General features: G+C 38.6%; 1 protein-coding gene across 1 annotated transcript in view; it reads left to right on the forward strand.

Annotated features, from left to right (window-relative positions):
- The window catches only part of KFase (kynurenine formamidase), a 76,294-nt gene that overhangs the window by 41,474 nt on the left and 19,820 nt on the right, over positions 1-15,000 (forward strand). Inside the window, exon 5 of the mRNA XM_076210424.1 lies at positions 2,590-2,717. Coding sequence (XP_076066539.1) covers positions 2,590-2,717 — 128 coding nt within the window. The remainder of the gene's footprint in view (positions 1-2,589; positions 2,718-15,000) is intronic.

Here is a 15,000-nt window from a genome sequence, read left to right on the forward strand (position 1 = left end):
TCTATCCTTTCAGGACAGTTGCGCCGATGAGAGGGTCTAAACCTAAGCGCAAATTGAGACGCAGGAGACAGAGTCGACGCAGTACTGAGCGAAGGCAGATTTCGTGATGATGAATTGGAGCACAGTTTGAACTTCTCTCTCACTTTAAATACTGGGGTAGTACATCTAGAAATCATTTCAAATGAGATAAAAGTTTAAACTGTACTTCAGTTCAGCAACACAAAGTCTGCCTTTGCTCTGTGCTGCGTCGTCTGTGTCGCCTGCGTCTCGGTTTACGTTTAGGCTTGCAAATGGTAAAGGAAAGATTAGAAAATGGGAGCAATAAGAAAGAAATAGTGGACGTGATTTGTATTCTTGTTTGAGCGTAGTCGTCTCCAATCATAAAGGACCTCTAGTCTCTCAACAGAAAAATATAAGAATGGAGGAAATTTCAAGAGACCATAAGGCCTACACTAGGCAGTACCATGTCCCTCACCACCTGTCATCCCAATCCATAAAATGACCTAATGTTCTCTGAAAACAACCAGTTACTTTAGTTCTCATTACACGGTTACTAAGTCTTATTCTATTTATTAAACACTCTGTTGGTAAACCAGTTCTTGCCTATTTCTTCCCTAAACCTAAATTTGTCCAATTTAAATCCATTACTTCGAGTCCTAACCTGCTGTCTTAATATGATGACTTTGCCTGTATAACCCTTATCAAAGCCTTTGATGTTACTAGATTTACGTAAAGTGTGGACTATAACATTTGAGCTTTAGATGGTTGGGATGAAGAGGAGAGGAAGAAATGGAGTGTGTGGGGTGGAATGGACACATTTTTTTCTTCTTCTTCATCTGTATTGTTTATTCCGAATTCATGCGATTTTTCCTCTGCTTGTCATTGTTACTATTATGGGTATTATTGTTGTTATTATTATTATTATTATTATTATTATTATTATTATTATTATTATTATTATTATTATTATTATTATTATTATTATTATTATTATTATTATTATTATTATTATCATTATCATTATCATCATTACTATCATCATAATCATTATCATCATTACTATCATCATTACTATCATCATCATCATCATCATCATCATCATCATCATCATCATCATCATCATCATCATCATCATCATCATCATCATCATCATCATCATCATCATCATCATCATCATCATTATTATTATCATTGTTATTATTGCTAGTAGTAGTAGTAGTAGTAGTAGTAGTAAGTAGTAGTAGTAGTAGTAGTAGAAGTAGTAGTAGTATCATTATTATCATTGTTGTTGTTAGTAGTAGTAGTAGTAGTAGTAGTAGTAGTAGTAATAGTTGTATCATCAGTATTATCAGTATTACCATCATTATCATCATTATCAACATCATTGTCATCATTGTCATCATTATCATTATCTCACTGTCACTATTGTCACAATTCGCACTATCGTCATCATCATCATTATCCACTATCATCACTATCATCAATACCATCATTATCATCATGTTCATTTTTTCTTTTTCTTTTTTTTCTTTTTCATTATGGAGCAAGTATTATGCAAGGCTCTTCAAGCAAGCATAATTAGCATGACTTTGAATCTCGTCCTACACGTAATACCAATTACAGTTACGTCAGTCAGGGTTTAAAATCGGACTAAGAAATGAGGTCGTCCTTTCTTATTACGTGCAAGATCCTGCATTTACCTGAGCAAGAGTGTTTGACTAAAACTAGAGCGTATATTGATATAAAATCTCCATCTATGTCTATTTAACTTATCTTCTTTTTTCGTCCACCGGATTATATTTATTGTTATCGTCATCGTCGTCATTATCCTTATGAATATCGTAATCATCGTCAGTCATTATATCATCATTATTATAAATATAGTTATTTTCATGCGTGTGCCTATTAATATTATTCATATTATGAAGTATACTTAAGTTTTGTGATCTTAATACTTTGGATGCTTGTTGGCCGAGGGGATTAGAGCGTCGCTACTTGCGGCGGATGTCGAGGTGACGGCAGTTCAAAATCCTTCCGCCAGCGAGTTGGACCAAGGGTATAGTTTATTAAATTCCACGCTACAAAGTAAGGAGCACCACCCTAGCCCCCTGATAAAGGGAGTTCGCGACATTAAATAAAAAAGATACTTTAGGAGCTTTAGCAATACCCCTACGGATCAGCTTAACGCAGCCTTTTTATGACTGAAGACTAATCTTTATCCAAAGAGGAATGCTGACCACGTTCATTTATTATTCACCTTTCTTTGAACCTCTCATCTACCACCTTTGTGAATATCCAGTTTTTCATTTTTTTCTTTTTAAGGCCTTATGTATACGTATGTATTTATTTCGTAATATGTTGTAATATGATAATCTTTATCACAGTCACATGCAGGATTCGAACCCACTGCCATCGGTGTAGTGGGCTAAGGCTCTGTGAAGGTGATCTTACGGGTGGCCGATAGCAGTGGGTTCGAATCCTGCATGCGACTGTCATAAAGATTATCGGATTGATGTCGCTGTTACTAGCGAATTTCTCTCATGTTATAATATGTTATAATGTGTCATAACCTGAGACCTATTCACTTAGGGACCGTGGACGAGATGGTAAGGGAGACACAGGTGGCGTTAAGATGGGCCTTGAAGTTCGCCAGAGGGCGCGGTGCCCCCCGCGTCCTCCCCTGCGGATGGTCGGCGGGAGCCCAGCTCGTCTTTCAAGTAAGTTCCTCCCCTCAGATGCGGGATGGTCACTCTCACAGCTGTCTAGAATCGTGTGGCTTACGCTAGAATAGAATGTACGTAGGGTCTGTACCACAGGAGTAATATTACGAAGGAGTGACATGAATACCGTATCAGAGGAGTGATATAATGAATAATTTGTATCTAGTAGTAGGCCGCTCGGTAGCCCAGCGCAGACTATGTCGAATTCATGAACAGGTGGTTGTGAGGTCGATTCCCGGGTCTTGTTGTGTCCTTCTTGGGTTTGTTCCCTCCAGGTGGGGAAACAACACAAACATCGGCCTATTAAAAAAAAAAAAAAAAAAAAAAAGCTTACTATAAGTGATAGGGCTTCCCCTGCCAGGGGTTTCTCACTTCCCACATCGTGGGAGTGGGATGGTGGGAGATGAATTTATATATAAAGCGTAATTGTATTGAGTGGTTATGGTTGTAATTTCGGTCCTGGATCTGGGTTACTAACAACCTTGGGTTCCATTCCTAGTGCCTATTCTGATGACTGCTATTGGTCCTAGATGACTGAATATACAGGGGTAAGCATGAACTTTTTGGTCCATAAAAAATTATAATAATGATAAATAGATAAAATTAAATTAAATGCCTCCTGGCGTAATTTCCTCACCTTATAACTTACGTGCTGCATACAAGCGCACAAGTATCTACTCTACCTAGTAACTGTTTAAGTGCCCATTTATAATTCATGTAACATATATGCATTTTCATGTTCATGTTTGATGTATATTACTATTCTTTTTCTTATTCTATGTCCATTTATGATGTTTGTGTCTATTTTACTATTGGAAATAATAATTAATTTTAACCAAAAGTTTAATTTTACTAGCCATATATATATATATATATATCTATCTATATATATATATCTATCTATATATATATATAATATATGTATATATATCTATATATGACAAGAGAAAAGACAAATGTATGGCAAGAGTGGTATAGGTAAATTCCAGGAAGGAGCAGAAGTATTTTATTCTCTAACGTTTCGACAGAGTCTTCTTCAGAGAGATAATATTGAAGGCAAATTGGAATATAAACAATATATTCCAATTTGCTTGTACTATCATCTCTCTGAAGAAGACTCTGTCGAAACGTTAGAGAATAAAATACTTCTGCTCCTTCCTGGAATTTACCTATACCAATCTTGCCATACATATATATATATATATATATATATATATATATATATATATATATATATATATGTATACATATATATATACATATACATATATATATATATATATACATATACATACATATGTACATATATATATATATATATATATATATATATATATATATATATATATGTATATAGACATATAACTACAAAGTAATGACGTAACACATTCGTAAAATTCAACAAGAACCCACTGTGTTGGATAAGAAGAAATGAAATAGATGATATCCATATATTTCGATCACGGACAGTGATCCTCTTTAGTGGAATACAGAATAGTGGAGCAAAAGGCATGTCTTATGTACAGAGAAAGAAGAAGGAACATGGATAGAACTCAGGTAGCGTCTAATGCTTTGCGGGGCAAGTCACCCGCCTTCACCAAAGATGGTAATAATCTGTTGACTGCCCAGGTAGTAATGCAGTCAGTTGACCATTGTCCATTTGAAATATGAACTCTGAATTAAAGATATTTTTTGTCTCGTTCCAATCCATACGATGGCCTTCCTTGTCTATGTATTGGAAGACAGCAAAATTTTGTTGTGCACAACAAAATTCCGCTGTCTTCCAACACGTAGACATGGAAGGCCATCGTATGGATTGGAACGAGACAAAAAATATCTTTAATTCAAAGTGCAGTTTTAAAAGGAAAATAATAGAATCATCCTTGATAAATAAATTTCCTAACTTTAATATTTCAAATGGACAATGGTCACCTGACTACATTACCTGGGCAGTCAACAAATTATTACCATCTTTGGTGAAGGCGGGTGACTTGCCCGCAAAGCATTAGACGCTACCTGAGTCCTATCCATGTTCCTTCTTCTTTCTCTGTACATAAGACATGCCTTTTGCTCCACTACTCTGTATTCCACTGAAGAGGATCACAGTCCGTGATCGAAATATATGGATATCATCTATTTCATTTCTCCTTATCCAACACAGTGGGTTCTTGTTGAAATATAGACATGTATACATACACACACACACACACAAATATATATATATATATATATATATATATATATATATATATATATATATATATGGCTAAAATCAAGTTCCGTTTTCCATCGGATAAATGAGTTATCTAGACGCCGTCATCTTACTAGAATCATTTACTAAATCTATTGTTGAATCGTATGAAGATTTCTGACATTTCAGATTGCTCTCGCATGAAGGCCTGACCAAAACATATATTCACAGATTTATGATTTTATTCGTTATTGAATATCCCATGACTAGCAGTGTGTTTTAGGAAAAATCGATTAAAGTAAGTACAGCAATCCAAACCAGTTCTAACTGCGCGAGTCCAGAAACGCTGACGTTATTAGCTCAGAGTGACGTCACACGAACTGATATGACGTTACACCTTGTTTGTGAACCACGGTGCAGCTCGTTAGCGTCGTTTAATGACTGTACAAGTGATATCATAAGTCTATATTTATCGCCAAGGTCCTGCGATGATTGACAGTTTTTCTTTTCTTAGAAAAAAAAAAAATTTTTTTTTTGCCCATTTCCAAGATTTTTTGTATTAAATTTAAATTTCCATTTTTCTTTTTCGTTTATAAACCTTTCATTTCTGTCATGATATCGACACTGTCTGCAAGTAAGTTTGCATAGTTGCCTATTATACAGTATACAGTATACATAGTTGCCTAGTATACAGTATGAACTTCACTAGTGTTTTAAGTGAGCTTTGTGGACCCCGCCTGTCACTTCTCTCCAATGTAACATCTCATCTTTTACTACTCTGCAAAAGTCAACTCTCTTCAATCCGACATCTAATCTATTTTCATATTCATTTTATCGGCGAAATACTCTATCTTTTCAATATACTTTCATTAAGTTCTCCTATGTTTCTAAATTATATATTAATCATTCATGCAGCACCTTACCGAAACTTTTTTTTCCTTATCTATGTGTACACAATTCACCTAACCTTTTGATACAACATATCAACCACTCTATTATAAAAAAAATTGGTTAGTTACACATGAATTTCTCGTTCTGAGTTCGCAATGACGGTTAACCCCCTTTTTCTTCGAGAATTCATCTTTCTCATGCAGCATGCCAACCACTCTGGAAATAAAACCTAGCAGCTTGGTTACACATGACTTTCATTTTCTGAATATAGATGATCAATCATAATTTTTCCCTCCGAATATTTCATCCATTTTTGCAGTTTTATACACATTTTGGTTGTCGTCTATGTCAAAATCACTAGTATATAATTCAGTGGAACATCCCTATTTCCCGTGAATATTGGAGCAACATTGACAGGGCAGAGTGCAATGGCACTTTTCCTTCTTCCAGAGAGCATTTCATCCACTAATTGATCTCTACAATTCTTCAGTTTGAAATTTCAGTGCCTGAGGACTTTCTCACTTCCAGGTTCTTGAGAAGTTTATTCACCTCACTTCCATCTTGTTGTTAAGACTTTTCCCGTTCTGTGTTCTCTTTCAAAATCCTCGTGTGTGTCTATGCGTATAGGTGTTTGTGTGTGGGGGGGCGTATGTGTGCGTGCGTGTATGTATGTGTGTATGTGTATGTGTATGTGTATGTGTATGTGTGTGTGTGTGTGTGTGTGTGTGTGTGTGTGTGTGTGTGTGTGTGTGTGTGTGTGTGTGTGTGTGTGTGTGTGTGTGTGTGTGTGTGTGTGTGTGTCTGTGTGTCTGTGTCTACCTAGTTGTATTTTACGGGAAGGGGAGCTATGCTCGTCACTACCCGTTTTTGTATCTCGTAAGATCAAGTTTGTTCTTAAATTCTTATATGGTGTTTGCACACTATTTTTTCGTCCAGCTTGTTCCAGATGTCTATCTCTCTGTGTGGGAAGCTGTTCTTTTTCAGGTCTCTTCTGTAGCTGTCCTTTTTAGGTTTCATTGCATGTCCTCTTGTTTTTCCTCTATCCCACTTTAATAAGTCCTTTTTATCAAGGTGTTACTTGCCTTTCATTATCTTGTAGATGGCTAGTAGGTCCCCTCGTTCTCTTCTTTGTTCTAGGGTCGGCAATTCCAGTTCGGCCAATCTTTGCTCATATGTCAAGATTGAATGTGTTGGGACCATCTTTGTCGTTGCTCTTTGTATTCTTTCTCATTTTCTTATATTCATTTTTTTTACTGGGTGACCATATCATCGTTGCATATTCCAGTTTTGACCTTATCAGTGTGTGTGTGTGTGTGTGTGTGTGTGTGTGTGTGTGTGTGTGTGTGTGTGTGTGTGTGTGTGTGTGTGTGTGTGTGTGTGTGTGTGTGTTTGCGTGTTTGCGTTGAGAGTAAATTTTTGTCGATGAATTAAAGACTGCATATGGTAGGCTGCTGTTGGTTGACCTATGGGAAAGTCCAGCTCAAGTACTTTGAACTTTTGAAGGTCCACCAATGGCTGAGAGCGTTTTGCTGTATACTCGTACATATACATTTGTGTATGCATGTATGGACGTATGTATGTATGTATGTATATATGTATGTATGTATGTATGTATGTATGTATGTATGCATGTATGTATGTATGTATGTATGTATGTATGTATGTATGTATGTATGTATGTATGTATGTATGTATGTATGTATGTATGTATGTATGTATGTATGTATGTATGTATGTATGTATGTATGTATGTATGTATGTATGTATGTATGTATGTATGTATGTATGTATGTATGTATGTATGTATGTATGTATGGATGGATGGATGGATGTATGCATGTATGCATGTGTATATGTATATGCGAGTATGTATGTATTTATATGTACGTACTTATGCATGTAGGCGGCCTGCCGGTGGAGTTACTAGACCTCGCTATAAGAGAACGATAATATATTGCAGAAACATTTTTTTTTATTAATTTTGTTTAATTTTTTGAAGAGTTATACATATTTTTTCGGTGTTGCCAAATTTCCAAATAAGAAAACGATTGTAACCAAAGATTTTGATAAGTGTTGCTTTACTTTAGCTGAACAATTTTGGTTCAACGGAGGACCAGCCAAATATTGCTGTAAGAAAACGATGATAACTGAAACATTTACAATAGTCTTGTCTCTGTGTTGTGGTCAGGCATTGTACACTGTACCACAGGAATTTAGGTGGGTCCGGTATCGATAGCTTTTTTCCTCCCGTCCCTGTAAACTAGTTTGACAACATTCTTCTGCCTAGAGATGACAGGGGAATCAAGTTCTGGAATGCTGGCACCTCATACTCCGTTTTCTATGAGATCCTACCTAGCAACGAGCGTGTACTATTTATTTCTCGTTTGTTCTATGAACTTAGTTTATGTTTTTTAAATCATTCATTGCAGTTATATTTATTTATTTTCTTGAAGAACTCTTACATGTCTATCAAGTATATTAACGAGGGTCATGTAGAAAAGGTCATCATATTAGGACAGCAGGGTAGGACTTGTAGTAAAGGCTTTATATTGGACAAATTTGATGACATGATGAAAAAAGAACATAATTTGAAATTAAAAAAAAAAAAAAAAAAAAAAAAAAAAAAAAAAAAAAAATCTAGTATCTAATTGTTTATAGCAAGGGCTAGCATGAAGAATATGGAAGCATTTCAGTGTCTCTCATGACTACACATATGTATAGGTATTTTATAAAGTACATTACCATATCCGCTTTTTCGTATCTACACAACAAGCGGCTGGCATGAAGAAATGGAATGGTTAAGAAGGAAATAAGCAAGGACTGATTTACCAACAGAGTGATTAACGAGTTGAATAGACTTGGTAACCATGTAGTGAGTCCTGAAACTATCGGTTGTTTTAAGAGAAGGTTAGATAGGTGGTAATGGACATGGAACTACCTTGTGCAGGCCTTATGGTCTCTCGCAGTCTCCTCCATTCTTATGTTCTTATGTTTTTATACTAATTTTTTATGAGAAAGGGGGAGAGGAGGGGTTGTGAGCTAGGAAGCAAACGGCTAAATGACGCAAAGAAACATTCACATTCCCCTGAATTGAATTAAATCGTAATTAATTCAAAATTGAATTAATGGAGGCAACCATGACCAATTAGGCCAGAGACTTCTACATTCACCGACAGAATCGGAGACATAACATTTGGATTGTGTTATGTTATCATATCGAATGTCAAGAAGGACGTTGATCACAACTTAGCCTTTGCCCTGATTGGTCTTTTATTTTTTTTTATTTTTTTTTTTTTTTACCTGCCAATTTTGATGAGTTTACGATAGGAGACATTTAGCCTCGACCAAAATAGTCACCTTTGCCCTGTGTGCTTCGACTGCTGTTAGAGTCCACGTGAGATGATGAAAATATTATTTTTGTGAAGATTTATTTCATGATTACTTCTTTACTAAATTACTTCTGTTTCTGTTTTGTTACTATATATTTATGTATTTATTCATCTGTTTGTTTATCTTTATGTTTTTTATTTTTTATTTGTTTACTTGTTCATTTGTCTGTCCGATAATGAATGTATTCATATCCATTTATTTTCAAATTATTGAATACTTAACTTGTGTTTTGTTATACCTATTATATACATGCAAACGCGTCGGCTTGTTCTTAATTGTCAGTAATAGAAATCAATTTATGACCGCAGAACTCATTCAGGATGCGATTCTTCTTCGTTAATGTTTCAGAAAATCTTTCAGCAGGGTGGGATGTAATGTTTAAAAACTATTGACTCTGAGGAGAAAAATAATATCGAAGAATTGCTCTTGACCTCTACATAACCATCCATGAAAAAGTTTTCATACTTCAATTTTATTTTATTTCTATCTATTTTTTCTGGTAGGAAGAAAGAAAATATATGTATACATCCGCACCGCCCACGAGTCAATCACAAAGTTTCTAAATCACAAATATTTTCCACATATCCCTAAGGTTATTTTCATTTCTAGATGCACTCGAACGCAGTACCTCGCCAGTGACGCAAGTCGAGATATATTTAGAAAAAAAACTTTCTAACCAACACTTCTTCTAAGATCCGAAATGCTGCCATGGCCTCCCGGTCTCAATTTGGTCATATGTAACATGTTTGCCACCGGTAATGAAATTCTCCCCCGAAGTAAATGTTTAGGACGAAAATAAAATAAGAAATATTCCAAAGTTGAGACCATGATGGCTCTCGCATCGGCGTTCCAAGATCGACTTTTTTAAACTTCCAGCCGACTTCAATTGATGTAGTGACTTACTTCATATATCACATTCTGGCTAAAAACAGGCGATTGTATGCCCCTAAGCGGGCTATCACACTGGCCTATTTTTCCTCCGACATCCTACCTCCAACCTCCATTTGAATAACTAGATTATGACTTCACTTACAGAAATCTAGACTTTTCTAAGAACATGTCAACAATACGTCTAACATTCGTATAGATTTACAATTTCTAAGTTCATCATTCAGCTTCGCTACACATGACGGAAAGATAATTTGATATTTGGAGATTTGAAAGATAAAGAATTATAACCGAAGTCGTTTTCACTCAAACGAACTCTCAACGGTCAACGCTTGTGAAGCCCGTGGATGCCCAGTGTAATAACGCTCTAAGGGTCGCACCCCATCTTGACAGCCGTCTCCATGGATCGAGACCCATTTCCAGTTTCCAGGCCTGAGTTCACACCCCCACCCTCACACCTACTGGAATGCTGGAAGTCTCCTCTGAAGGCTCTAAAATGAAGATAGACATACCAAATAAGGTTTCTCCTTTCTTCAACATCTCCCCCCATTCTCTCCCTTTTCCCAAACCCCCCTCCCCCTCCCCCCTCCCCCTCCCCCCCTCGTCCTTCTCCCATTGATTTTACCTCTTCACTCCCTTTACACTCACCCTTTACTCTTCTTTGTTTCATCTCACATTCCTTTTCCCCTCCTCCCTTCCCCCCACTCTCATTACCAGTCCTCTACCATCCCTCCCTTCATTTTCCCCCATATTCCTTCCTCCCTGCTTCCACACACATTCTTCCTCTTCCTCTTTCTCCTCCTCCTCCTCCTCCTCTTCCTCCTCCTCTTCCTCCTCCCCTTTCTCCTCTTCCTCCTCCCGCTCCTTCTCTTTCTCCTTATCTTCCTATTCCTCTTCCTCCTCTTCTTCTCCTCTTCCTCCTCCTCCTCACCTTTCTCCTCTTCCTCCTCCTCCCTCTCTTCCTATTTCTCCTCCTCCTCCTCCTCCTCTTCCTATTCCTTTTCCTCCTCTTCCTTTTACTCCTCTTCCTCCTCCTCACCTTTCTCCTCTTCCTCCTCCTCCTCCTCCTCCTTTTACTCCTCCTCCTCTTCCTCCTTATCTTCCTCCTCTTCCTCCTCCTCTTCCTCCTCCTTATGCAACATACTTAGTGGCCTCATCAAATACGTGCAGACTTGGGGCTCACCTGGAAGAGAGTAATTAGTGATTATTGGCGATGCAAACTCTAAAGTCCTGACAGGAACTCCCTTTATTACAGAGTGAGGATCTTCCAAAGGAATTCGTTATTTCCAGGAAATACCCAGACAAAGAAGGCGAAGAAAAAATAAAATAAAAAAAAATGTGGAAAAAAGCTGAAGAAGGAGCAGTAATAGTAGGAGAAAGACGTGAAGGAGGAGGAGGAGGAGGAGGTGGAGGAGGAGATGGAGGAGGGAGAAGACGAGGTAGAAAAGATGGGAAGAAGAAGAGGAGGAGAAGGTGGAGGAGGAGGAGAAAGAGGTGGAGGAGGAGGAAGACGAGGCAGAGGAGGAGGGAGAGAGGAGGAGGAGGAGGAGTACATGGAGGAGGAGGAGGAGGAGGAGGAGTACATGTAGGAGGAGGAGGAGGAGGAGTACATGTAGGAGGAGGAGGAGGAGGAGGAGGAGGAGGAGTAGAAAAAGGAGGCGGAGGGGGAGGAGGAAGAGGAGAAAGAGGAGGAAGAGGAGGTGTTCTTGTGTGAGTAAAGGTAACACGACCTGAGATCTTATGGTTCATATTCAAGAAGACCGTCGGTAATCCTATAAGATCGTGTTCCCAATGGACCCGATGGCGATGTACGATAATCCAAATGCACCAGTTAATGCCTATACGTTTTTTCCTGATAATCATCCATACGATTTGATTCAGCAATGGAGGGTCTCCATTTCCACAGATTGTGTTGGACAAAAAATAAAATAAAATAGAATAAAATAAAATAAAATAAAATAAAATAAAATAAAATAAAATAAAATAAAATAAAATAATTATTAATTATCTGTCAATTTACTATTATTTACTATTTACCTGTTTGTTTATTATTTAACTATACTTATGCATTCATTTATTCTATTCATTATTATTTATATTATTATAATTTTAATTTAATTTAATTTTATCTATTTATCATTATTATAATTTTTTATGGACCAAAAAGTTCATGCTCCGCCTTTGTAACCCTTTGTAAATAGAGCAGGGTACCGGCTTACACTGTTGTAATGATTTTCATCCCTGGGTGGGGACTGAACTCAGACCACTGACTTAGGGAGTGAATGCGGTACCACTACACCAGCAAGCCGTGTATGCGTGTGTCTGCGTACGTGAGTGTCTGTGTACGTGAATGTCTGTGTACGTGTGCGTCTATGTGTGTGTAAGCAAGCGCGTATGTTTATGTGTGTGTGTTCGTACTAGTGTGTGTATGAATGAATACAATAAGCGTGTACGCGTTTGTGTGGGTATATGTGTGTATCCATGTTGAGTATATAATGGGAATATAAATAACAACGATGAAAAGTCGGACCAAAAATAACAAGTAAGTGTAGGAGAGAGAGAGAGAGAGAGAGAGAGAGAGAGAGAGAGAGAGAGAGAGAGAGAGAGAGAGGAGAGAGAGAGAATGAACAAGTAAAATCCATTGAGGGACAAACAGTGGGGGTAAGAGAAGTGAAAAAGAGAGGAATGGAGAAAGCTAGAGAACGGAAAAGAAATAGAAAGAGAGGGAAGAAGAGAAAGAGAGAGAGGAAGAGAAAGAGAGAGAGGAAGAGAAAGAGAGGAAGAGGAAGATCAAAAGAAAGAGAGGAAGAAAAAGAGAAAGGAGAAAGGGAAAGAGAGGGAGGAAGAGAAAGAGAGGAAGAGAGAGAGAGAGAGAGAGAGAGAGAGAGAGAGAGAGAGAGAGAGAATGAACAAGTAAAATCCACTGAAATTTCTTCTTCAGCCAAGTGTTGTCCTTCATACTATAGGCTTCCAGCTTCCAGCTAGTTTAACTACACCCACGAAAACACGCATGCGTTCGTTCGTGCGTGCATGGAAGAGGCCGCCCCAGCCTCCCGCCCCATGTCCCGATGAAGCTTTGGAGGTGTGAAAACATGTTGACCACATTTGCTAAAGAAAACAGAACATCACAAGAGGAATCTTCGACATCTCGAGTTGCCTTGAAAGTCTTTGGCGCCGACGCCTCGAGTTTGGGCGAAAACAACCAAAAGTGGAATTATTTTCGCCTCCGAAGGCCTTTTGTCCGGCATTCTTGGAGATGCGGAGGGTAAACGAGGGTTAAGCTTAGTCTGTATTCTGAAGAATAACACTTTGCTGAAGAAGAAGTTTCCAGTGGGCTTTATGTATTCTCTCTCTCTATCTATCTATCTATCTATCTATCTATCTATCTATCTATCTATCTCTATCTCCCTCTCCCCCATACACCTCTCTCTCTCTCTCGCTCTCTCTCTCTCTCTCTCTCTCTCTCTCTCTCTCTCTCTCTCTCTCTCTCTCTCTCTCTCTCTCTCTCTCTCTCTCTCTTTCTCTCTCTCTCTCTCTTTCTCTCTCTCTCTCTCTCTCCCTCTCCCTCACCCTCTCCCCTTCCTCTCCCCTCCCTCTCCCCTCCCTCCCTACCTCCCTCTCTCCCTCTCTCCCTCTCTCCTTCTCTCCCTCTCTCCCTCTCCCTCTCCCTCTCCCTCTTCCTCTCCACCTCTCTCTCTCTCTCTCTCTCTCTCTCTCTCTCTCTCTCTCTCTCTCTCTCTCTCTCTCTCTCTCTCTCTCTCTCTCTCTCTCTCTCTCTCTCTCTCTCTATTCTACCGTTACTTCTTATTGTAAGTACAACTATTCATTGTTGTTATTCATATTAACTTAATTATTGTTATTTTCATTTGTTTAATGTTATTACTGTTATAATCATAATTGTTACGATTACCCTTATTGTATTATTCACCTCGACCTTCGCCGCAAGTAGCGACGCTCTAACCCGTTCAGCCAGTGACCATCCTTTTAGCGTGGAATTTTATTAGCTATACCCTTGGTCCTACTCGCCGGTAACAGGGTTCGAACTGCCATCACTTCGACCCCCGCCGTAAATAGCGACGCTCAAACACGCTCGGCCAGCGAATTCGTTTTATCTGAATAGAATTGCCTGCCATCTACCAGAATAAAAGCTGTAGAGTGTGCCTTTTTTTAGAATTATCTCTTTTCTGTGATATATATCTCTGAGCTTAATAAAATCGCTTTACGTTGGGCAGAATATAATAATTAGGGTACGTTATCTTAGTATACATACATACATATACCAAAGGCTTTTTCCCTCTACACGGGGGGTAGCCCCCCCCAAAAAAAGGCAAAGAAACCACTCCAACCCATTTCCTATATATTCCACTCTCCTCCACCCTCCTCCCTCCCTCTTATCTTGGCACCTCCTGGATGACGGGTCATCCCTGCATCCTGTCCACTACCCTGGGTCAGAAGCAGTGTCGCAAGACACAGCACATCCACAGCAAGGCCGCTTCATAAATTCGGTAACCCCCCCTCTCCGTCCCCTCATGCAGAAAAGGAGAAGACGGGGAGAAATTCCTTCGGGCTACGTCAATTTTTTTCTCATACATATTCCCTCACCCCCATCCCCCACCCACTCCCCCTCATGCATCACAGCATCATCTATACACAACCCCTCTCCATTCACCCCTATCTTCTGTCCTCTCCCGTCCTTCCTCCACAGACATTCCTCTCTTTTGTAATGCCCCTTTTACCTCATCCATCCATCTCATCCTAGGACGCCCCCTCATATTCACTCCTTCCACCTCTGCCTTCCACACTTTTTTTTACTAATCTTTCTTCACTCATTCTTTCCATGTGTCCAAACCATCCTAATACTCTTTCATCAACCCTATCTCCCAGTTCCCTTTCCACCCCTGTTCTCCTCCTCACCTCCTC

This window comes from Oratosquilla oratoria, chromosome 27, assembly GCF_046742065.1.
Source record: "Oratosquilla oratoria isolate Oo_2021 chromosome 27, ASM4674206v1, whole genome shotgun sequence".
Classification (NCBI taxonomy): domain Eukaryota; kingdom Metazoa; phylum Arthropoda; class Malacostraca; order Stomatopoda; family Squillidae; genus Oratosquilla; species Oratosquilla oratoria.